This window comes from Dromiciops gliroides, chromosome 5, assembly GCF_019393635.1.
Source record: "Dromiciops gliroides isolate mDroGli1 chromosome 5, mDroGli1.pri, whole genome shotgun sequence".
Taxonomy (NCBI): domain Eukaryota; kingdom Metazoa; phylum Chordata; class Mammalia; order Microbiotheria; family Microbiotheriidae; genus Dromiciops; species Dromiciops gliroides.
The window spans coordinates 248648071-248674118 of record NC_057865.1 but is presented as its reverse complement, the minus strand read 5'-3'; the positions used below and the strand labels follow the sequence as shown (position 1 = coordinate 248674118).

Below are 26048 nucleotides of genomic sequence, written 5' to 3'. Positions count from 1 at the left end.
TTTACCAACACACCCCTGATTACATTAATATATCATAATTTGTTCCACCATTTTCCAGTTAGTAGATACCTTCTTCATTTTTAGTTCTTTGCCACTACCAAAGAACTGTTGTAATTATTTTTATACTTGAGTCCTTTTCATTTTTCATTGATCTTATGGGCATAGACATCACAATGGCTTAGCCTGATGAAAGGGTTTGCCCAGTTCAATCACTTTCTGGCCCTGGCTCCAAATTGCTTTTCAAAAGTCTGGACCTCTAGCTGTGTGACCCTGGGCAAGTCACTTAACCCCCATTACCCCATGCCAAAAAAACAAAACAAAACAAATGTCTGGACCAAGTCACTGCATCATCAACACTTCATGAATGTTCATATTTTCCAAAAGTCCCTACACCGGTTGCCATTTTTCTTTTTTGTCAACTCTTCCAATCTAAGTGTGAAGAGAAACCTCATTGTTGCTTAAAATTTAATTTCTCTGATAAATGATGTGGAACATTTTTTCATATGACTATTGATAGTTTGAGTTTTTGCCTTTAAAAACTGATTATATTCTTTGACCCATTATCGATTAGGGAATGACTCCTAGTCTTATATCCATTTGGAGTTCTTCAGTCCTCTCAATTTTTTTTTAATAGATGATGAAACAGGCCGGAAGAGATTAGGTACATTATCACTCAGTAATAAGTAATAGATAGGGGATTCAAACTCAGTGTGACTCCCAAATTAAGCATTCTTTCCACTCCACAACACTTTTAGTTCCCCCTGATGAACATTTTCTGTATTGTGAATAGTAAAACTAAATGTGTGGTCGCCTTATTCCTATCCCAAGTGTAGGGAAAGCTAGCGAGGGTTTACTTATAAATTAGAAACTTTAGCACCAGTTTTTGGGTATTAAGCATTTATTAGAAGAAAGAGAGTACACCTGGGTCAGAAAGCCAAGAAAAAAAAATCCATCTAGCCCAGCGACTTCAATTCTCCCACCACCAGCTTTTCAAGAGACAAACTGACAGAAAGCTCTTCCTGTGTCCCTGGAAGAGGTAATCCTTACATACTGCTTCAAGCTAATTGGCTAGCATCACCCAAATCCATTGGTTCCGGTGTTGAGGTGAGCTGAGAACATACCCTATTCAGAGTCAGGCAGGTGTGGCTTCAATTGAATTAACTTTAAGTGGGTTAATCAGCAAAGTCAATCACCCTCAGTCAATCCAATCAGTCCAAATCAATCTGGGGCCTTTGGGCGTTGGCAAAAGCCCATTATTTTCTTACACTGGATTCCTAATTGTAAGATAAAATGAATTCCCAGAGAATCAGATATATTTGGCTATGTGTGAAAACATTACAGAGTACAGACAGCAAAAAGTAGTGGAAAGAACACCTCACTGGAAAGCCAAAGACCAGGATTCTGCTTGCAGCTCTGCTTCCAATTTCTTGTGAGACTTTGGAAAAGTAACTGATAATCACTCCCATTTATAGACCGATTTAAAGTTTGCAAAGTTACCTTATGGTCTAGGTGTCCATTTTCTCAACCATAAAATAAAATTGTATAAAACAACATAGTTTCTAAGTCCACATGTCTAATTTTTTTTCCTACTCTTATACTTCAAATTGACTATTATGAAGGATGTGACAAAAGTGAGCAACATATATTTCAAAAGGAAACTAGGGGTCTCAAATACAATACCCATTTTATAAATAAGTCTTAGTCAATGCAAACAGATTATCAGCTATTGATGTTTAATGGTAAAAGGCATGGTAAACAACATCTGATTAACAGTAAACATTTATTAAGTGCCTATCTTGTGTCAGGCACTGCACTGAGCATGGAGTATATAAAAAAAAAATTGGTAAAAGACAGTCCCTTCCCTCATGGAGGTTAGAGTCTATTGGAAAATAATTCTAATGTCTTTCATTTTATGGAAATTAATACATGAATGTACGAAGGTTTCTGCAGCCAGACAGTCCATATGTTTTTGTTTTTGTTTTTGTTTTTTTGTTAAGGAAGGTTAAAGCTCTATCAAAACTTTTCCTGGGTTGGACATTTCATCCCATTTCCCCTGAGGTATTGGGTTTCTCTTCCAACACCAAGTGGTAGGAAAGAAAATAATTTAAAACTTAGTTTAAATATTTCTCCCATTTTCAGATTTTTAAAATTATTCAAAAATGGATTTCCCTTTCTGAATTTTAAATCTTTTGTGCTTCAGACATTTTTTAGGATATTATCCCATATTCCTTTTTGATTAAAGGTATTCAGAAATTATTTACCTTGGGTAATAACACTTTATCACAATGGCCAAGATGATGGAGAGTATAGTAAAAATTGGCAGCAGGATGAGAACAACAGAAATGTTTTCTTCATGTTTGACTGTAGACTCCTTATGATTGAAATTAGGATTGGAAATAAGATTGGAAATAGGCTTCGAAGTAGGCTTGGAAGGTATAGCTGTAAAACAGACATCATTTGTTAGTCACTGTTTCTTATGGTATGGCAGTGTCATTCATTCTGGTTTTATTGAAATAATATTTGTTGTACATACCTAGAACTGTATCACGTTTTGGATTTGCTGTGGGGGAGAAATGTAAACAGGTGAGTGTGATCAGCATGACTGGCATTTCCATTGTTTTATAAGCTAACTCACTCTCCAGATATTTGCTTTGTATACATCGCACATATGCTATCTATAGGTCATTAAAAAGATAGCAGACAAGAAAGAATTATTGGTGCGGAGATTTGTCTCCTTTGTCCTAGATTATGTATAATATCCTCATTTTCACCATTTTAGGTAATAGTAGACTGTTATTCACATTTAGAAAAATATGGCATTTCCCATTGAAAATTAAAATTCTTTTAATAAACACAACACCCTTAGAATGTAGTCTTTTTTCTTTTTTTTTTTTTGGTGAGGCAATTGGGGTTAAGTGACTTGCCCAGGGTCACACAGCTAGTAAGTGTTAAGTGTCTGAGGCCGGATTTGAACTCAGGTACTCCTGACTCCAGGGCCGGTGCTTATCCACTGCGCCACCTAGCTGCCCCTAGAATGTAGTCTTAAAGTAACTTGAGGATTGCCTAAAATTAGGGAAATGATTGTTTTGTGAATAGGACATTGGTATGATGAGAAGGCAGAAAAGCACTGGGTTCAAATCCTGCCTCTGAAGCCCGCAGATTATATAACCTTGAGCAAGGCACTTCCCATTCCCAAGGCTCTTTTGCAATCTTTAGCATCCTGTGGTTCACTCTGGGGCTATAGAGTTGTGATGATTATTCAGTGACAAGAGAACCATGGTTTCCAAAATCTTCTAAAAAGACATTTTCAGGAAGGAGTTCCTGCTTTTGAATGTAGGACAGGAAAAATGTGAAGATGAATACAAGGGAAAATTGAACCACTATGGAATATGGTATGCCAATGAGAAGTGGGAAAAGCTACAGTTTTTTAGGTTTGGGAAAAATTCAGAATCACAAATTATGAAGCAGAAGGAACCTTAGAAGATAGAATGCTCCTTATTCACTGATAAACACTGGAGAGGCTGGTGACATACATATGGTCACAACAAGAAGCTAATGGCAGAATCGGGATTAGGGGGCCTGTTAAATTAGTGTGCTCATTAGCCAACGCTAATGATCAGACTTGTATTTTGTTGATCACCTGGACTTAAGAAAATGTTAATAATGCAGATTAATTAGGAAAGCTGTTTATTTTACCCAGCACACCACAGATGTCAATCCAGGTTTCCTGACTTCTAATCCATGATTATTTCTACCATACCATACAAGAGCATGATGTCCAAACACTGCTTCTCAGGCACAATGCCTCCACTCCAGTGATCATTCCCATATCCCCTTCCCCCAAACACTCTCTCATCAACATCTTGGACTCTTCTCTTAGGACACAATTGACTTTTGCCCTTTGGGTGGAACTAGGCCTTCCACATCACTTAGGTGGCTACAGTTTCACATTGCTCTCTTTTTAAAATTTTTTTTTACTCATTTGGATTTGCTTTATTGCGTCTTGATTTCTCATAACATCATTTGCTTCTATTTTCACAATCCTAATTTTTAAGGAATGATTTTCTTCAGAGAACTTTTGTACCTCCTTTTCCATTTGGTCAGTTTGGCTTTTCGAGTTGTTGATTTTTTTTTCCACAACCGTCCTTCATCACTCTCAATTCTCTTTCCATTTTTTCTTCTACCTCTCTTACTTTTCCCTCTTCCTCTTACTTTATCTTCAAAATCCTTTTTGAGCGCTTCTATGGCCTGAGAACAATTCATATTTTTCTTGGAAGCTTTGGATGTAGGAACCCTAATGTTGCTATCCTCTTCTTTTTTTTTTTTTTTTAGTGAGGCAATTGGGGTTAAGTGACTTGCCCAGGGTCACACAGCTAGTAAGTGTTAAGTGTCTGAGGCCGGATTTGAACTCAGGTACTCCTGACTCCAGGGCCAGTGCTTTATCCACTGCGCCACCTAGCTGCCCCTGCTATCCTCTTCTAAGGGTTTACCTAGATCTTCCTTGTCACTAAAGAAATTTCCTATGGTCTGCATCTTTCTCTGTTCATCTTGCCCCTCTTTTACTTGAATTTTAACTCCTTAAAGTGGGCCACTACTTTCAGGATGTGCTGTCCCAAGCTTCAGGGGACCTAAGGTGGTATATAAGGAGGGGTAGGTTCTTCACTCGCCTGGCCTGTTCTCTGATTCATAGATAACCCCAGGCCTACTTGCTAATTAACCAGGCAGCAAACTTTTCTGTACTGTGGTTGTTTGCTCCAACAAGCCTCTCCCCTACCCAACCTGGGCCACTGCCACTTAAGCCTACTTCCCGGTTCTCATCAGGGGTGAAACACCCAAGTTCTACCTCAGTGCCAGCAAAGACCCCTGTAATCTCCTCCTGGTCAACCTCTCAGCCCTTTCACCAGACCGTGAGCTTAGGTCCAGAAGACACCGGCACTGCAGCTGATTCAGAGGCTTTGGGCGTCTCTTTCTCTGGCGAGGCCTGCCTGGGATTGGATCTGTGTCAGCATGACCTCGAGGTTGGGTTCCACTCCTGCCCTGGCACTGCAGTCCCCTCCTGCTGACCTTCCTAGCCATCTTTGGCTGGAAAATAATCTCAGCCCATTCTTTTGTGGGTTCTGCTGCTCCAGGAACTGTCCTCTGGCATTATTTGGAGGTTTTGGGAGCGATAATGTGGGCAGTTCTGAAAGTTTACTGCCTTTCCTCTGGCATCTTGGCTCCGCTCCAGAAATCCATGGCTACAGTTTCAAAACCCTGGTGGACAACCCTCAGATTCTTCCCCTGATGGAACATGGGTCTATGACCCTGGGATGCCAGGTTGAAATACTCTTCCTACTACCCCTTCCTTCCCCAGTCCCATCTTCATGCTCCATTTCAAGTTCTCTTTTATGTCTCATCTCTCCACCTCAGTCCACTCCCATTAGAATTTAAGCTCTTGGGGCAGCGAGGTGGCGCAGTGGATAAAGCACCAGCCCTGCATTCAGGAGGACCTGAGTTCAAATGTGACCTCAGACACTTGACACTTACTAGCTGTGTGACCCTGGCCAAGTCACTTAACCCTCATTGCCCACCAAAAAACCCCACAAAAACAAAATAAAACAAACAAAAAAACAGAATTTAAGTTCTTAAGGGCATAGAATTGTATGTCTGGCATTTGGCAACAGTGCTTGGCACATACTAATTGGTTACTAAATACACTGTCCATCCATTTGCCTGCTTACGTGCCTGTCTGTCTGTCTATCTAATCTTACTGAACTTTAGCTGAATAGATTATTAAGCACCTACTATGTGCAGTGCCCTGTTTTAGCACAGGGGGTGCAACATGGTATAAAGAACTCTACGTTTGAACTCAAAGGATCTGGGTTCAAAGCTAGTTTGTCTCTTCTATTCATGTGACTTTGGGCAAGTCACTTTCTCCAATCTTAGTTTTTTTTCACCTGTAAAATGAGTAATTGGACTAGTCATGCCCCTTCCATTTCTAAATCCAGGCTACTGACCATTCCAGAAACAGGCTGTGGGCTCAAGAGGAGCTACTGAGAAAGAGTGTGATTAACTGTGCAAATATCACTGCTATTAAAACACACACACACACACACACACATGAACACGTACACACGCGTGCGCTCGTGCGCACACACACACACAATATGGCCTCTTCACATTGTGCTATCATATGCGAGATAGTACATGTCTTTGCTTAAGAGGAAATGATGGGGGCCGCTAGGTGGCGCAGTGGATAGAGCAGCACTGGCCCTGGAGTCAGGAGTACCTGAGTTCAAATCCGGCCTCAGACACTTAACACTTACTAGCTGTGTGACCTTAGGCAAGTCATTTAACCCCAATTGCCTCACTAAAAAAAAAAAAAAAGGAAATGAGGGGTGGGACTTCCTGAGCAGAGTCAAGATGGCAGAGGACAGGCAGTGACTCCTCAGAGCACTCCCCCAAATCCCTCCAAATCCCTTCAAATAATGCCATAAGACAATTCATGGAGCAGTAGAACCCATAAAAGGATGGGGTGAGATGATTTTATAGCTAAAGATGACTTAGAAGGTCAGCAGGAAAGGTCTGTTCTACCGGGGTGAGAGTGGAGTGCAGATTCAGGCCACACCATGAAGACTCAGCCCCAGAGAATCAGGCCTCTGGAGCCTTGGAATAAGCTGAGGAAGCAGCTACTTCTGAAACTCAGCTCACAGATTGGTAAGGGGGTCAAGTGGTTGCCTGGGGGGAGATTTCAGGGATCTCTGCTGGCACTGAGGCAGAACTCTGTTGATTTGCCCATGCTTGGAACCATGAAGCAGTCCTGAGTGGCAACCCAGATGGGGGAGGGGTGCAAGCATGCCCAAGCTTGCAACCACAGTGAAATAGAATTCTGTTCCTGGGTTAAAGAGCAAACAGGCCTGTGGTTACTTACAGACCAGAGCACAGGCCAGAGGAGTATAGAATGTGCCTCTCTTTAAATCATACGACCTGGGACCACCTGAAGCTTGGGACAGTCCATCCTAGAAACAGTGTTCCACTTTAAGAAGGAGTTAAAAGTTAAAAAAAATAGGCTGGCAAAATGAGCAGACAGAAAAAAATGTGGACACTAGAAAGTTTCTTTGGTGACAGATCACCAAATCAAAGATCAAAATACACCCTCAGAAGATAACAAAGTCAAAGATCCTTACTCCAAAGCTTCCAAGAAAAATATGAATTGGTCTCAGGTCATGGAAGCACTCAAAAAGGACTTTGAAGAAAAGGTAAGAGAGGTAGGGGAAAAATGGAAAGAGAAATGAGAGTGATGCAGAAGGGTCATTAAAAAAAAAAGTCCACAGCTTGAAAAGCCAAATGGAAAAGGAGATACAAAAGCTCTCTGAAGAAAATAATTGCATAAGAATTAGGATTTAGCAAATGGAAGCTAAGGACTTTATGAGAAATCAAAACACAAAAAAAGAAAAATCAAAAGAAAAAAAAATAGAGGGAAATTGCAAATATCTTCTTGGAAAAACAGCTGACCTGGAAAATTGATCCAGGAGAGATAATTTGAAAATTATTGGACTACCTGAAAACCATGATCAAAAAAAAAAAAGAGAGCTTAGACATCATCATCCAAGACATTATCAGGGAAAATTGCCCCGATATTCTAGAAGTAGAAGGCAGAAAAGAAATTGAAAGAATCCACAGATCGCCTCCTGAAAGAGGCCCCAAAATGAAAACCTCCAGGAATATTATTGTCAAATTCCAGAATTCCCAGGTGAAGGAGAAAATATTACAAGCAGCCAGAAAGAAACAATTCAAGTACTTTAGAGCCACAGTCAGGATAACACAAGATCTAGCCACTTCTACATGAAAGGATCAGAGGGCTTGGAGGATGATATTCCAGAGGGCAAAAGCATTGGGATTACAACCAAAAATCACCTCCCCAGCAGAACTGTATAATCTTTCAGGAGAAAAAAATGGGAATTCAATGAAAGAGAGAACTTTCAGGCATTCATGATGAAAAGACCTGAGCTTAATATAAAATTTGACTTTCAAATACAAGATCCTAGGAGAAGCATAAAAAGGTAAACAGGAAAAGGAAATTATGAGGGAAGTTAAAAAATTAAACTGTTTACATTCCTATATGGGAAGATGATACTTGTAACTCATAAGAACTTTCTAATTATTAGGACAGGTGGATGGAGTATATTTAGATAGAGGGCACAGGTGTGAGTTGAATATGAAAGAATGATATCTTTAAAAAATTTAAAATTGGGGCAGCTAGGTGGTGCAGTGGATAGAGCACCTGCCCTGGAGTCAGGAGTACCTGAGTTCAAATCTGGCCTCAGACACTTAACACTTACTAGCTGTGTGACCCTGGGCAAGTCACTTAACCTTAATTGCCCACTAAAAAGAAAAAAAAATTAAATTAAAGGGTGAGAGAGGAATGCACTGGGAGAAAAGGAAAGGGAGAGGTGGAATAGGGTAAAGTATCTTACATAAAAGAAAAAAGAAAAAGTTTATGGAGTAGAGGGGAATATGGGGGAAGTGCTAGGGAGTGAGTGAGCCTTACTCTCATCATAATTGGTTCAAAGAGGGGGCGGCTAGGTGGCACATTGGATAAAGCACCGGCCCTGTATTCAGGAGTACCTGAGTTCAAATCCAGCCTCAGACAGTTGACACATACTAGCTGTGTGACCCTGGGCAAGTCACTTAACCCTCATTGCCCTGCCCCCCCCAAAAAAAGAATTGGTTCAAAGAGGGAATAACATACACACTAAATTGGGTAGAATAATGTATTTAACCCTGCAGGAAGGGAAGGGGATAAAGGAGGGAGTGGTGAAAGAAGGGAGGGCAGATTGTGGGAGGGGGGCAGTCAGAAGCAAAATGCTTTTGTGGAGGGATAATGTGAAAGAAGATAGAAAATAGTGTCAATATCATGGGGAGGGAATAGGATTGAGGAAAACAGTTAACAATAGTAACTAAAAAATTTTTTGAAGCAGAGGCAAGAGGTAAGATAAGGATGAGGGTGATGATTGGTGGATAGATTGATAATTGGATGAAGATGAGGATTGATGAGTATTGATTGATGATAAAATATAATGGTAATTTGCTGGGCTATTGTGAAGAAAACTTTTTGTCAGTTATAAGGTATTATATAAATGTTATCTATTACTGTTTTTGCAATAATCAACCTCATGGGTTTATTGTAAGGAAATCTCTCTTTAAAGTACCATATAAATGTAGTTTACTATAAGCAGAATGCTATGCAGTTTACTATGAGCAGCATGCTATCAGAAAAACCCGGAAAGACCTACATGAGCTGATACAAAGTGAAATGTACTGTATACAAAATAACAGCAATATTGTAAGATGATCTGCTGTGAATGACTTGTTTATTTTCAGCAATGCAATGATCCATGACAACTCTGAAGGACTTATGAAAAATGCAATCCATCTACAGAGAAAGAACTGATGGTATGGTATCTGAATATAGATTGAAGCATAACTTTTTTGTTAGTTCCTTTATTTGAAGTTTTGTTTATGTCTGTTTTCCTTCACAGCCTGGCCAATGTGGAAATGTTTTGCATGACTACTCATATATAACATATTGAATTGCTTGAGTTCTTGGCATTGGGGGGGTAGGGAGGGAGGGAGGAAGAGAATTTGGAACACGAGGTTTTAAAAATTGATGTCAAAATTTGTTTTTACGTGTAATTTAGGAAAAATAAAAATTCTATATATTTAAATAAAAAAAGAGGAGATGAGGAAAATGAATGGAACATGCTGTGTACAGGAAACAGAAAGCTATACATTGAGTGAAGAAATATAGGAAATACAAATAGGAAAAAATGTACAAAGAGATTTTTATAATTAACTTTTAACTTACTTTTTAAACTTGTACTTAATTTTTTTTTTAGTGAGGCAATTGGGGTTAAGTGACTTGCCCAGGGTCACACAGCTAGTAAGTGTTAAGTGTCTGAGGCTGGATTTGAACTCACGTACTCCTGACTCCAGGGCCGGTGGTCTATATCCACTGCGCCATCTAGCTGCCCCTTTACTTAATTTTTTAAAGCCAACAGTTTGTCAGTGATATGTTCAGATAGTGTATTATAGATTCCCTTCTCTTCCTTGCTTCCTCTCTCCCCTCCCCTCTCTTCCTTCCTTCCTTCCCTCCCTCCCTTTCTTCCTCCACCATCACCATTATCATCATCAATCATTAAGAGTAGCTTTATGGAGGGGGCAGCTAGGTGGTGCAATATATAAAGCACTGGCCCTGGATTCAGGAGTACCTAAGTTCAAATCTGGCCTCAGTCACTTGACACTTACTAGCTGTGTGACCTTGGGCGAGTCATTTAACCCTCATTGCCTAAAAAAAAAAATAGTATTTCAAGATTGGCTTTATTGGGGGCAGCTAAGTGGCACAGTGGATAAAGCACCAGCCCTGGATTCTGGAGGACCTGAGTTCAAATCTGACCTCAAACACTTAACACTTACTAGCTATGTGACCCTGGGCAAGTCACTTAACCTTCATTGCCCTGAAAAAAAAAAGAGTAGCTTTATCTACTAATATTATATTGTATATTCATGGCAGAATATGCTGCATGTTTATGGGTATTTTTTATTGCTATATTTCCTACTATATTTGGGGCACTGGGCCTAGAGTCAGGAATATCTGAATATATTGATTGACTTACCACACAACCGGTCCTCACATGTATCCCCACTTGGGCAGGCAGCACAGGATTTTCCCTTCATATAGGGTTTCAATGGAAAATAATTTCCTCTATGGAGTAGATAAACAATGTTGATTAATTGAAACATATAGTTTCAATGTACTATGAGCCCCTGAGCTAATTCAAAGGGACAAGAGGGTGAAAGGCCTGGAGTATAGAAGGAAGGACAGGGAGGGATCAGTGTCTCCTGGAAAACTAGAGCATATTTACTACCAGACCCAACATCACTAGGTGAGCCAGTCTCAACACTGAACCATCCCTGTGGTCCAGGCTCATTTATCGTGTTGTGGAAAACTCTTCTTGATCCTACTAGTTAGAAAGCTCCTACCAAATGAAAAGGGCTCATGAGATAGGAACATTTGAGCCTAACCTCTTTGCCTCTAAACACAATGTATTCAAAAAGTAAGATAGTTTTTTAGGCTTTTAAAATCTGCTGGCCAGAACTCTGAAGTGTAAGCGAATATCATTCCCTTCTATGTATTCACCTTGGGACACCATATACTTTTTATTATGCTGCCATTGCTTAAACCAGTTTGGGACCCACTCTTCTGAAAATATCTTCAGAACAAATTCATGAGTCATAAAAGCAAAGTTGGTCTATATTCCCAATTTTCCATCTAGTAGTTTCTCTAGATAGATACTTAGAGGCCCTTGTACTTTGGGGGGAAGGGAGACACTTTCAAAAGTTAGTGGAATTAAAAAAAAAGAATTAAAAGTTAGTGGAATTGAAGCAGTTAGTTTTAGCCCTTTCCCTCCTGAATGGACAAGATACTTTATCCTTTTATAGTCCATTCATACAAGGGGAGAAACATGAACACCAGTGCAGAAGTTCCCTCCTCCATCCTTTCTCTGATTTACTTAACTGGGAGACAGAAGTCAGAGGGTGAGGCAGTGCACCACTCTGCCTCACTTCAGTATAATTCATGTGCAAGTGATCACCCCAAGATGTCCTGAGTCCTCTTGAAAAACACAGGACAAACAACAACAAAAACTAGGAGAAGGGTGACTGATTTGTCATATGCTAAAGGAGCAGGGTTGAGTGTGGGGCAAAGATACTTCCTAACATCTGTAGGAGTAAAGACTGGAAAGAAGATGGTGGGGAAGCATAGAAAGATGATATTTCCCTCCCTGCTTTTTTTTTCTGCCATCAAATACGTCTGATATAAATCTGTATTTGAGGACTTCCTCTCCATAATATTGCCAACTTTCCAATCAAAAGCATGGTTGATCACAAACAAGAAGTGAGTATCATCACTGCCAAGTCAGTCTCTGTAGGGATGGTTTGTTTTCCACAGAGAGGAATCAGATGAAATTTTATTTTATTCAGATCACTGGTAGTTGGGCCACTTTAGTTTATCAAAACTACCCAGTCTCTTGAGGTATGTGGTGCAGGGAACAAATGCCGAATTTGGAGTCAGAGGATCTGAGTTGAAAGAGGCTCTGTCACTTAGCATCCTGTGTGGTTTTGAGTGAGTCACAATATCCTGGACCTTTTTTATTTTTTTTTTTTTTGCTGACTTGTAAAATAAAGTCATCAGACTAGATGACTTTGTAGCTTCCTCCTATCTATCTATGTTTCTTGAGGGGCTCAGTGAGCCATATTAAGTGTAAGACTTTCTAAGTTCAAAATCCACCCCCATGTGGACAAATCACAACTTTTCAGAGCTTCATTTGTTTCTTTGTTTTTAATCTGGAACATAGGGTTAACTTTTCATTTCATTTATCAAAAAAGCATGAGTGAAGTGTCTACCATGTCTCAGGCACTGGGGAAAACAAGGAACAAAGAAAAAAATGGTCCCTGCCTTCAAGGAAGAGAAGGCGGGAATGAGAACAATCCTATATTGAGCACCCACATGTGCTAGAACCTATGTTAAGCACTTTACAAATGGTATTTCATTTAATCCTCACAACAATTCTGGGAAGTAGATGCTATTATTATCCCCATTTCATAGTTGAGGAAATTGAGGAAAATCAAACTTTAGTAATTGCCCCAAAAGGGTGCCCAACCCTTTTAAAGGTGAAGAATTGCCACCGCTGTCAATGTGACAAGGAAGGACTGCATCAGATTCAGGGAGCAACATCAAAGGAAATTTCCCCACCAATTTGAATGATGGAATCTCCATCAAAACAACCATCTAATGCCCTAAAGGGATGACTGCTTTCCAGTGAACGATATTCCTCTTATTTTAATTTTAAAAATATTTTAGTAAAATTTAATTATTTATTTAAATCCTTATAATTATTTAAAGTCAGCCACATTGTTTCATAGCAACATTCCATACTTTGTAGAATTAATTAAGATAGCCCCACAGATTATGCTTTGTTTCTCACTCTGTGTATACCTAAGTGCCAAAGACGCACATGATTCAATTGGTCTGGGAATTCCCAGACTGGCTACACCCTCCATCTGAAACTCATTTATAACTCAGGAAACTACTTGAGTCTCTGAGATGTTGTGACTCGGTTTTCTCATTTGTAAAAAGAGAGTAGGTTGGATTTGATTGATGGTCTCTAAGGTCTTTCCTAGCTCTAAGTCTATGATCCTATGATTTACTTGTATCGTATCGCTAAGTGAATGTGAGATATGATTCATTAGAACAGCTACTCTGTTTCCAATCAGTATTAATCAGTTTGGTCTTTTACAGAAATAATATAGGGAGGATTAGATAAGATAGGATATTTCATAGTATAATAGGCCTCAAACTTTAATGTAATGTTAGCAACTTGTTTATGAAAGTTACTTGCCCAACCACAAGAATGCTGACAAAGATATCTTCATCCTTTTTTGCTCAAGTTTCCATGTCTAACCTCAGCAATGGGTGGGATCCCTTGATTCTCCGGAAAGTTACCCAACTTATTTTTCTACCTCTGGACCATTCTCTCTTGTCCAACATGAGTAGGTGACCATCTTATGACCACTTAATCTGTGGAAATGCCCTGTGCTTCACCCAACCTAAGACCTTCCTATTGATATATAATTTTTTGGCTGATACATAATTTTTGGCTCTCAAGAGCAAGGTCTAGCAATCAATGAGATCCTGTATTTTACCATGCCTGTTTTGCATATGTGGGTACCAAACCCTATAAAAACAACGTCCTGGAGACCATGGGCATCTCAGATCATGAGGAAGATTGTGGGTCCACTTCATTAGAGGGGACCATGGACCCTTTAATGAAGTGTCATTGGCTCAGAGTTCTGGCTTGGGTTTGTTTTTGTTTTTGTTATTGTAGGTTGGACAATTTTAAACTCCACATAAGTGTGTCAGAGGAGAAATTTGAACTGGTGCTTCATAGAACATCCTATAAATTATGCCACACACTTTTCTTTTATTGTAATTTTGAAGAAAAACAAAGTGAATTAGAATTAGACACATATACATAGCTCAACTAAATTACTTTCAATATGATTAGAACTTTGGCCACTAACTCCTAGTGGGGTGTGTGTGTGTGTGTGTGTGTGTGTGTGTGTGTGTGTGTGTGTGTGTGTTTTCTATCCATACATAGTAATTCTCCTCTACTTTTCAGACGGGTAGCTCTCCATTCAAGATGTGCCACTTCTGCTGTCAGCATTATTTCATAGAGGTTCATAGATTTCTTAAAACCCACCCTCAGGGATCAAAATAAATAACTTTCAGACAGATTAACAAAAAGAACTTACGCTGGTGCATAGTTGCATATAAAAAGTGCTCCGTGGTCACTGGGATAACCTTTAATTTTGGTGCAATAGTGAAGAGCACAACCAACCTTGAAAGTATGTGCCCAAACAACCTGAAAGAAAATAAGGACTTTGATTCACAAAGGTAATAGCAGAGAATATTCCATAAGGAAGACATAAGCTGGAATGCTACCTATATGACACTGAATATATCATTTGACCTTTACTTGTCTCATTTTCCTCACCTGTAAAATGCAAATAATAATACCATACTCCAGAGATTGTTGTTGGATAATGCATGTCGAGTTTTCTAAACTTTAATCACTATATAAATCCTTGTTATCACTATTATGAGTCTAACTGGACCTTCTTAAGAACATTTTTGTATGCCTGAGTATTCCCTGGAGCCCGACAAGCACATAGCTCTTTGATGTTGAAGCCAAACTACATTTAAATTATTTATTTTACATTTGGCATTTTTTTCCCAAAGATCTCAATATGCTTTTTCCAAGTTGCTGAAGCAGCCTTCTCTTTGTTGGTAGGTATAGAATTGGGTAGGAATTTTCAAACATTTCCTATTCTTCCCCTTCACTCACTATATATTCCAGTCAGACTGACTCATTTGCTATTCCCCATCCATGGCATTCCATCCCCTGCCTCCATCCCCTTGCCTAAGATAGTCCCTATTCTAGGAGTGTTGTCTTTCCGCATTTCTGTCTCTTGGAATCCCCAACTCTACTGAAGGTTCATCCCAAGTGCTACCAACTACTACAAAAGAGGTCTTTCTCCATTCCCTCAGATAAGTAGTGTCTTCAACATCTTGCCCTGCCCCACCTCAGAAATTTTTTTACCTTTTTTTTGGCAAATCAAAATCATCTGTGTTTATTTTTCTGTGTACAAGTTTCCTCTTCCCTCCCCCCTCCCCTTGCCCCCAAGCATCTTGAAGGCAGGGACTGATTTATTTTTGTGTTTATATTTTCTGAACCCCAAACTCTCCATCTAATATCTAATTAAATTATACTAAGCAATGGACTAGGAATGGAGACCTAAGTTTAATTCCCAGCTGTCCCACTAATTAGCTGTGTGACCTTAGACAAATCATATCAACTCTCTGGGCTTCCATTTCTTCATCTCTAAAATCAAGGGGCTGGACTAGATGCCAACCATGATATGTAGAGTCCCTTACAGCTCAAATATTCTCTATGTCAAAAACTCTAAAGGCCTGGCAATCTTCCTTTGACTCTTCTCTTTAAAGCATTAGCTTAGATTAATGTCGTCATTTAATAATAACTAACACTTGGTGCTATCTAAATATATCTGTCTATATTAACATTATTGTTATATATCTATTTATATATAGATTACTAGACAACGATTATATTCTATATTACTATCTATTATTACTATATATACATTACTATTATATTACTACCTTTATCTATATACATTATCTATCTATATAGATCTATATAGGTTAATCTATCTATATAGATATATAGTTGAATACAACAGTAATCATTTAACACATTTCACCTGTCCAATAGTCACTTATCCAATAAATTCTCCTGTTCAATAAATATCAGTGGCTCCTGTGGCAACCAAACTGACTCCAACTTTGAAACACTGACTCCACTTTGTGAACAATATTTTGTTGTTTTCCTATAAATGACCTGATTTGGGAAAATTCTACTCACTTGCTTCCCACCCCCAGAAAGAAAAGAAAAGAAAAGAAAAAAAATCGGATCACTTAATCCTGCATCTCATTTCGTCTGTTTATTATTTTCTTTTAATGTATAAAAATCTGCACAAAATCTGTCTTTGTACCTAATGAGGGGTATATATATATGTGTGTGTGTGTGTGTGTATGTATGTATGTATATGTATATATATGCTTTACAGAATGATCATACATACATGCACACACATATACATGCATACATATACATACACATATACACATATATACATATACACATACATATATATATATATGTAATTCCCCTTTATGCAATCTATAGTCAAGCCAAACTATCTTTCTTTGCTGTTCTTCATCCATGACTTGGCATCTTCTCTTTCCTCATGTTTGTATGTAACAAACGCCTTCTTTGCCTTCACCTCTGAGATGCCTTAGTTTTCATTCCAGCTCTGCTTTAGGAAGACCTCCTATGAGACACTTTTCCTGGTCCCTGCAGCTGCTAGCTAGTCTTTTAAATCTTCACACATATCCATTCTGTCTCCCAGATAGAGCATCAGCTTCCTGAGGACAGGGCTTCTTTCTTTAGTACCTTTGAACCCCTAGTGCCTTAACCTAGTGCCTGGTACACATAACAGACAACAAATATTTACTGATTGTTTGGGGTCATTTCAAGTCAAATGAGAAAATTACCTGGGTATAGTGGAGACACATTTTCTTTTGAGCACATTCTTGAGTCTCGAAGTTAAAGTTTCTGAACTCATCATACCACAACTTGACAGCGGCATCTTCAAAAAATATAAATATCTATATACACACACATAAATATATATGTTGTACATATGTGAGTTATTTAGGTCTTATTTATATAGTAATTATATTTAAACAAATTTGTCATATATTTTTATATAAATGGATATGTATAAGTTATTTATAAAACAGTTATTTATCTGTATCTGTATATACATATATATATAAAAAGAAAACTGCTTGTTTATAAAAAACAAAAGGAAGGGAAGGGATTTAAAATACTAAGTTAAATGTACTAGAATATATTGAGGTATATCTAAATGTAATAATGTAGAAAATATATATTGTATCTGTCATATATGTGTGTATGTGTATATTATATCTGTTTGATATAAGTATAAAATTTAATTATATATCAGAAATAAAAAATATATATATATATATATATACCCACAGGTCCAAACCAGATATTCTCTCCCACTGCACTGAAGGAAGGGTGAATCCTCCGGGGATTATGGCCAGATGGGCATGTTTCTGCCCACGATTTAGCAAGCTTTGCTAAGTGTGGATCCCAGCTCTATAAAAGAAAAGAGAAGCTCCAGTAAATGATAATCACAAGGAACCTGTCACTCATAGGTTCGTTGGGTAAATGAATGAGAATTTGATGTAGAGAGATTGGGTTCATGGGAGCATGGGAAGGGCCTGCCACACCTTAGAACATCTTCTGTGTGTAAGAGGGTTTTGTGGTGTATGTGGGTGCTGTTTTGTTTTTGCTTTTGTAGGTTGTATTTGCCCATATGAGTGTGTCTAGAGAGGGTTCATGGGGAAGCAAGAAGAGGCATCTCTAGCATCTCTTCCTCTCACCCTATTCTGAAGAAGGTTGTGATTCCTGCCAGGAGGAAAAGCGGGAAGCTGGGACCAGAGCTTGGCCACTCTGCTTTCCTCAGAGACAAGTATAGATTTATATCTATTTGTTCTCTTAAATATTGTTAGTCTAAGGGAAATATTTTTTCTATGTTCAAGCTTTACTTCTGGTCACTATCCCTTAATAAAGGGGTGCCCAAGCTGCAGATCCAAGACTTGGTTTCCTTCCTACCAGATACCAGTTCCACAATGAATACACATAACAAATAGCAGATAAACCTATTTATCTAAATTGATAGCAACACAAAAATCAGAGAGAGTGTATACACAAGAATATATGACCAGTGTTACAGATTCCATGAGCTTTTCCTGTGGGAGTGAAAAAACTCAGCTCAACCAAGATAAAGAGTCCCAGATCTTAGCCTACAAGAGAGATCTCACCCAAAGCTTCTAGTTTAGTAAAGTAGGAATAGGAACATGATAGAGTCAGCCAGTTCCTCTACATGTCTGCTTCTTCCCAGAGTCATTCTCCCTCTAGAGTCCTGAAGAAAGGTTGGAATGGTATATCTTCCTTATTGACACTGGAAGCCAGAAGGGTATGGATCTCTCTTCTCTCTATCTCTCACTAATTCTACCTGTCTCTAACACAAGCAATGGGACATTGAGTAATCAGTCTCCACCAATGACCCTTTGAGCCTAGGGTTACATACAAAACACTGTCAGTTAATTTTCATCAAAGATCTCTGATAAGTTTCTCAATTCTAAACAATTGAATATAAATGTCAATGGATGATAAAGAAGCAGCTGAGCCCTAAAGAAAACATGTAAGGTACATCCCCTTTTTTCTTTGTAGAGCTTGAGGTCCATGACTATGGAACACTGTATATAATATAATTTTTAAATGTGTTGATTAATTTTCCTGATTCTCTCTGTCTCTCTCTGTCTCTCTCTCTGTCTCTCTCTCTCTTTCTGTTTGTACCTGTCTGTCTCTTTGTCTCTGTTTCTGTCTCTCTCCATTTTAAGGAATATCTAGGGAAGGGAGAGGATGCAGTAAACACTGGGAAATGTAAGTGATGTGAAAACAAAATATACCAATAAAATTTCATTTTAGAAAAACAAAGAAACATTGCAACTGAATTATCTTTGGCCATATGGGAAAAAAAAAAACAGTTGTCCATAGTGTCACAGAGATCACAAGCTAAAGGACAGACAGTACAATACACGTGGAAAATATCAACTCAATTAGTGAAAATCCTATAAACAAAAAATTATAAAAGTTTAAAAAACCCTATGAATAACAACACTGAGCAAAGAGAAGAAAATTCTCAGGGTAATGAAACAGTGTTCTTGAAGCCTTGATATCAGGGCCATTCCCGGTCATTCCCACTGTGAGGTTTGTGTCAGGCAGTTTGCAAGACCACCCGAGATGGAATCCTGCCTCAGACACTTGCTAACTAAATATCACTGGACAAGTCACTTAACCTCTCTGAACCTTAGTTTCTCTATTTATTAAATGGGGTTTATAATAGTGCCTGGTAATAGCTATAAAAAGGATGTTGAAAACCCTGAAATGTTATATAAATGGTAGCTTCCTTCCTCTCCTACCCCCACCCATAAAGCTCAGTCTTGAAAAATGACCCTCCATATTAGCCACAATGACTTAGTGAAACCTAGTTGCCAGGAATCTGCCACCGAAACAAGAACCCACCCCTGTTTCTTTTGTACATGCCATGAATTGATTTTCCTCCTTACCATCCGTCTCATGTTACTGGCTTCGGGGTTCACTTCTGACCGAAACTTGTTATGGGCATCAATATACTTTTTGATGAAAGCTTCATTATAGATATCGGGCACATTTTCCTTTGTATATGCCCAACTGCAGATGAAAAAAACTGAAAATATTATTATCCCAAGCCAAGAGTCCATGGCCCATTCAGTTCCTGTGTGTCTAATAAACTTTGTGAGAAATGAGGCATCAGACCTTTGGTTGATCTTTGTAGGGTGTGTCCTGTCTTCAATTGTGAAGCAACAGAAAGCAAAAGAGCATTAACAGGAGCTAAATCTGAGGTTAGTGGTAACTGTGGTTACTCCTCTACATGGTATAAAAGGATATAATTCCCTTTTTTTCTTTTTTCTTTTTACTTTTAACACTTTGATGTTTAAAAAGTTTGAGAGAAATAATTTCTGAGTAATTAGTCATTTTATTAATAATGCTAGCATTTTAATGAAAGAGGTCAGTGGCACTTTTGTGTGCCAAAGACCCTCAGAGGATGGCAATCAACTGGTTAACAAGCAATAAGAGAGAATGAATATTATAATGAGGGGCTGGACCTATTCTAATAAACTCTGATAATGTAATTTACCTTTTTTTTTTTTTTTGCAGGGCAATGAGGGTTAAGTGACTTGCCCAGGGTCACACAGCTTAGTAAGTTTCAAGTGTCTGAGGCTAGACTTGAACTTATGTCCTCCTGAATCTAGGGTCAGTGCTTTATCCACTGCACCACCTAGCTGGCCCTATGTCATTTACTTCTAAATTAAATCTCTTCTCCCCCACCCACACACACACACCTTGGGCAATCTAATAAAAAAATGTATCCCCACCTGAACCTGAGTACCTTAAATTGGAATTAAATGGGATTAAATTCCTTGGAAAGTTGGCTGGGATCTGATCAAGATTGAGGAGAGTTAATTCAGTATCATTATCAGTAATATCCTTTAAGACCTAGCTTCTTAGGGTTGTAACTCTATATGGGGGTCTCATAACTGAATGTGGGGGTTGCAAAAAATTTTGCAACAGTAAAAAGTTGTGTACCTATTTCATATACCTATATACATGGGGGCCATGTAAGAATTTCTCAGGCAAAAAATTAGAAGGGAAACAGAAAACTGAAAAACAATTTTTACAGCCATTTTCTGATAAAGGCCTCATTTCTTTTTCTTTCTTTTTTTTTTTTCAGGACAATGAGGGTTAAGTGACTTGCCCAGGGTCACACAGGTAGTAAGTGTCAAATGTCTCAAACTGGATTTGAACTCAGGTCCTCCTGAATCCAGGGTCTGTGCTTTATCCACTGCTTCACCTAGCTATCCCAAAGGCCTCATTTCTAAAATATATAGGGAACTAAATCAAATTTATAAGAATGCAAGTCATTCCCCAATAGAAAAATGGTCAAAGGATGTGAACAGGCAGTTTTCAGATGAAGAAATCAAAGCTAACTATTGTCATATGAAAAAATGCTCTAAATCAATATTGATTAGAAAAATGCAAATTATAACAACTCTGAGGTACCACCTCACACCTATTAGATTGGCTAATATGACAAAAAAGGAAAATAATAAGTACTGGAAAAACTATGGAAAAGTTGGAACACTAATGCCTTGTTGGTGGAGCTGTAAACTGATTCAACCATTCTGGAGAGCAATTAGGAACTATGCCCAAAGGGCTATGGGACTATGCATACCCTTTAATCCAGTAATACCAGTACTAGGTCTATATCCCAAAGAGATCATAAAAAAGGGAAAAGAACCCACATGTACAAAAATATTTATAGCAGCTCTCTTTGTGGTAGCAAAGAATTGGAAATCGAGGGAACGCCCATCAACTGGGGAATGGCTGAACAAGTTGTGGTACATGAATGTAATGGAATACTATTGTGCTGTAAGAAATGATGAGCAGGCAGATTTCAGAAAAACCTGGAAAAACTTAACTGGACTGATGCTGAGTGAAGTGAGCAGAACCAGGAGAACATTGCACACAGTAACAGCAACATTGTGTGATGATGAACTGTGATAGACTTGGCTCTTCTCAGCAGTACAATGATCCAAGACAATTCCAAAGAACTCATGATGGAAAATGTTCTCCACATCCAGGAAAAAGAACTGAGGATTCTGAATGCAGATTCAACCATACAAGTACTACTTTTGTTTTTGCTTTTTTGTTTTTTGAGGTTTTTCCTTTTTGTTCTGATTCTTCTTTCACAACATGACTAACGCAGAAATATATTTGATGTTATTGTACATATATAACCTATATCAGATTGCTTTCTGTCTTAAAGAGGGGGGAAGGGAAGTGAGGGAGGGAGAAAAATTTGGAAAAAAATCTTATGAAAACAAATGTTGAAAACTATCTTTACATATAACTGGACAATAATAAAATACTTATATGATTTAAAAAAAAGAATTTCTCAGGCATAAAGGGGTCCCAAGTGAAAAAAAATTAAGAAGCCCTGTTTTAAGAGACTAAACTTTGAAATGAGGACTATAGAAAAAGGAGAAACTGGATTTCTTCAAATCATTGGTTATTAATAATCATTTCTCTCAACACTTTTTTTCCAGTAGTTCCTTGCAAAGAAACCCCTTCCACAAAGCAGATAGCTTTTTGAATCATGCTCTGCAGCTTAGTAGCTTCATTTAATTAAGGTCACAAGATTAAAAAATCTGGGGCATCATTTCCTCATCTGTAAAATGAGAGGCTTGAACTAGATGATTTCTAAGACAAATCTATGATCCCATGATTCTAGGTCAAACTTTGTTTATAGTTTTTGAGCTCTTTTAATGAAACCCAAGAAAGGTGAAATCTTTATCTCCACCCTCATTACTAATTCCAGGCCCTCCTTCTACCAACACCCTCAGGAACCTCTTTTTCTAGGGTTATTCAAGCCATATTTATCACCAAATCAAGATTCTGGTAGTAGTTATATACCTGCCTTCAGTTTTCAACCTTCTTTCCTTAATGTGCTTTGCTTGCATTAAATCTTTCCTCTCTAACCCAGTTTCATAACAGGGGATTTCAACATTTGTATTATCACCGTAACTTCCCAGTTCCTCAGTTTGTTTTATTCCCATGACCTACTTTTCCAGTACATCTCAGCCATACACAAAGAGATGGACATATACTTGATTTTGTTGGTACTCACAAGTGTTCCACTTCCCATGTTCGTTAATTCAGAAATTCCCTTATCTGATTGTGATCTTTTGTTATTCCATCTTTCCCTCTGTTTTAAGACTCCTAAAAACTACTTTTGGTCCTTATAGTGACCTCCAGTACCTCTAGCCTTGAGTTCTTTCCCAAGCCATGTTCTGTGTACTAGTTACACTCCTCTTTTTTTCCTATTGTGGCAGGTGAAAGATGAAATTACTGAGGAAACAAAGGTTCAAACTTTCAAGCATATAGATTTATTGAGAGTAATTTTTATTAATAACCAGTATTTTAGGGAGATTTGGAGCTCTCCCCTTCTTCTAAATTCCTCATTTTAACAAGTTCAGTTTTGTGAAGGACATTACCGATAATGAGATTGCATTAACTCTCCTCTACATTGGTCAGACCCTACACAACATTACAAGGAATTTAATTTGAGATGGGGAAGTCCATTGTGTTCTACTCAAGCTTGGGTGGAGATAGATTCTTTTGTCTAGATAGCCCAAGGCTGAGAGTGGTCTGAGTAGAGATAATTTCTCTGTCCAAGGACCACTCTCAGTCCCTCATTGACCACCTACTCTTTCAGAAGGTATATAAACTGAGTCCACCATCATGATGGTCTTTGGTCTAAGAGAGATGTACAAATGACCATCATTTTATTAAGAACCTGCTGGTCTTATTGATAAAATGATCAAATTACCCAAAAACTATGTCTTGTGAATGTTTCTAAATGTTATCTAAGCAATGCATGCCAATTTTGCAAAAAAAAAAAAAATACTTCCAGGCTCTCCTGATTTAACACTGGATCCTAAATATAGGGGGAAACAGGATTTTATGTTTTAAGACAATTAATCAAACCATTTAATTAAAAGAAAATGGCATGTGCATTGGTTCTGGGTGTTGGCTTATCCAAAGAATTGGCAGGCTCACATCAGATCTTGTAAAATAGAGAGATAAGAGTCATGATGGAGACTGTCTCTCTGAATGGAAGGAGAGCTGACATTTTATACAGTTACAGACAAAGAAGGCTTTGTACCAAGTAAGGAGATCACAAAATAACTAGGGAGGGGGTGTTTTGTGGGTCAAGTGATGTACACATCTTTCTGATGTTCAAGTAAGGAACTTGCATATCATCTATGTTCCTTGCAGACCTTGATATGCTTATCAGTGTTTATATCATAGATGGAAATGTCTGTAAATATCCCAGGGTCTGCATCCCCTGGTCTTGGCAAAATTACATTCCTGATGTGGGAAACAAGAACTGTTCTTTATTTCTGAAATATTTGGTTTCAGTATCCAAAGTTGAAGGATTATTTTTCACTTCTGCTAAAATTTAAAGTCTCATAAGTTTCTTAGGGTCTCTCAACTCATCATGGAAAACAATGAACAAAGATACAAAATGCGGTAATCTGATTTCTTAATGGGGGAAAGATAAGGGACTTTACAAATTGGACGCAGAAGAGTGAACAGGTACAATTCTCTGAAATCATAAAAGAGGTGTCCTACTGCCCTCAAGTATTCAATCAAAAGAACATGCAAATAATAACTGATTTATCAGTCTAGGGCCAGTTTTCAGATAAGACATATGGGTTGCTTGAGATGTATAATTGTAAGAAGACTTCTTGCATCCATCATCAGATCTGGCTGGGTTGTTGGATACCATAACCTAGGTCCTAAGTTAAGGATCTCTAAGAAATAGGTAGAGGTGGTCCAGTTTCCAGGTCATGCAAAGCTAGGTACAAACATGCTCTCACAAAATCCTCTCACAATTCCCATAATTGGGTAAAGTTTTCTGCCAAAATACAAAATGTACTAGACCCATAATTGAATAGAAAAAGGGAACTGAGCTAGCTTCAGTATTGAGTTACAAAATGGAATCAATGTGTTTCACTCAATTCCAACTACCATTTGCTGTTCTAATCTAATCTCAACTCCTTGGTGAACAAATTGAACCGCATACTATCACTGTTCATGCCTTGCCAAGCTCTAACTTTGGATCACTTGTTTTTCTTCACTTGTGACACTGCCACCACCCTGGTGCAGCCCTCATCTCCTCACACCTGGACCATTGAATTGCCTCGAGATGTTGGTCTCTCTGCTTAAAGTCCCTCCTTCCTCTATCTATCCTCTACTTTTGTTCAAATTATTCGTCTTAAAAAAACAGATTTTACTATATCATTACTTCCATTTCAATACACTTCAATGCGGGGGGGGGGCAGCTAGGTGGCAGAGTGGATAAAGCACTGGCCCTGGATTCAGGAGGACCTGAGTTCAAATCCAGCCTCAGACACTTACTAGCTGTGTGATCCTGGGCACATCACTTAACCCTAATTGCCCTGAAAAACAAACAAAAACAAAACAAAAACCCTTCAATGGCTTCCTTTTACCTCCAGAATCAAATCTAAAATCCTCTCTTTGGGATTTATAAAGCCCTTTATACCCCGGCCCCTCCCTACCCTTCTAAGTGTTCTTAGTACCCCCTTCATAGTCTGTGATGCATTGACAATCATCCCCTTCCTGTTCCTTGCACAAAATATTCTATCTTGTTACCTTGTGTATTTCATTAGTTGTCACCTGTGCCTGGAACATTCTCCTTCTTCATCTTTACTTCTTGACATCCCTGTTTTTTTTCCAAATTCCAGATAAAATACTACATTCCATAGGAAGACTTTCCTGAACTCCTCTTTAATGCTTGTGCCTTCTTTCTGTTGATTATCTTCAATTTCTTCTGCAAGTATCTTGCTGACAAATTGCTATTTACACGTTGTCTCTCCCATTAGAGTGTGAGCTCCTTAAGAATAGGAACTGTAGGGGCAGCTAGGTGGCACAGTGGATAAAGCACTGGCCCTAGAATCAGGAGGACCTGAGTTCAAATCTGGACTCAGACACTTGACACTTACTAGCTGTGTGACCCTGGGCAAGTCACTTAACCCTCATTGCCCTGCAAAAAAAAAAAAAAAAGGGAACTGTCTTTTGTCTTTCTTTGCATCACTAGCACTTAAAACAGTGCCTGAAAGTAGGCTTGTTGATTTTTTGATTTGACTCCTACCATGGTCTGCGTATTCTCCTATTCACATACTTTTGAATCATTGAACACAACTGGAGAAAATCACAAAAGTGTGTTGACCATGTTCATGACAAATTTGTGTTATATAATCTCAGCTGGACCCTCACTGCAGTAAGATAATCTTTTTATACCACCCTAATTAATTCACTACCCATACTCACTCAGAGCAGCCTCTTGAAACCATTTCATTCCTCCTCAAACTTTCCAAACTCCCCCCCCCCCCTTTACCCATTTCTCAGCTGAGAATCTTGTCTCATACTTCATTGGAAAAATTGTTGCCATTCACATAAAGCTTCTAATCTACCTCTTGTCATTACCTCACATTACTCAGATGTCTTCCTTCCTTATCTCCTCCTTCAAATGTGTCTCACATCAAAAAGCAGCCCTTTTCTTCACCAGTGCTAACCCCC

General features: G+C 38.5%; 1 protein-coding gene across 2 annotated transcripts; it reads right to left on the bottom strand.

Annotated features, from left to right (window-relative positions):
- Window positions 1-1136: 1136 nt before the first annotated feature.
- Window positions 1137-26048, bottom strand: GLIPR1 (GLI pathogenesis related 1). 2 transcript variants are annotated; one of them, XM_043968050.1, is made up of 9 exons: window positions 25956-26048; window positions 19409-19532; window positions 17247-17369; window positions 16736-16849; window positions 14353-14462; window positions 10656-10744; window positions 2534-2560; window positions 2262-2439; window positions 1137-1274 (listed from the first exon to the last, which is right to left on the bottom strand). In XM_043968050.1, exons 2-9 carry the CDS (start codon window positions 19418-19420, stop codon window positions 1262-1264), a joined length of 666 nt encoding a protein of 221 aa, XP_043823985.1. In that variant the 5' UTR covers window positions 19421-19532; window positions 25956-26048; the 3' UTR covers window positions 1137-1261. The 2 variants fall into 2 exon arrangements, with proteins under 2 accessions (XP_043823985.1, XP_043823984.1); XM_043968049.1 differs by lacking the exon at window positions 25956-26048 and having other exon boundaries at window positions 19409-19660.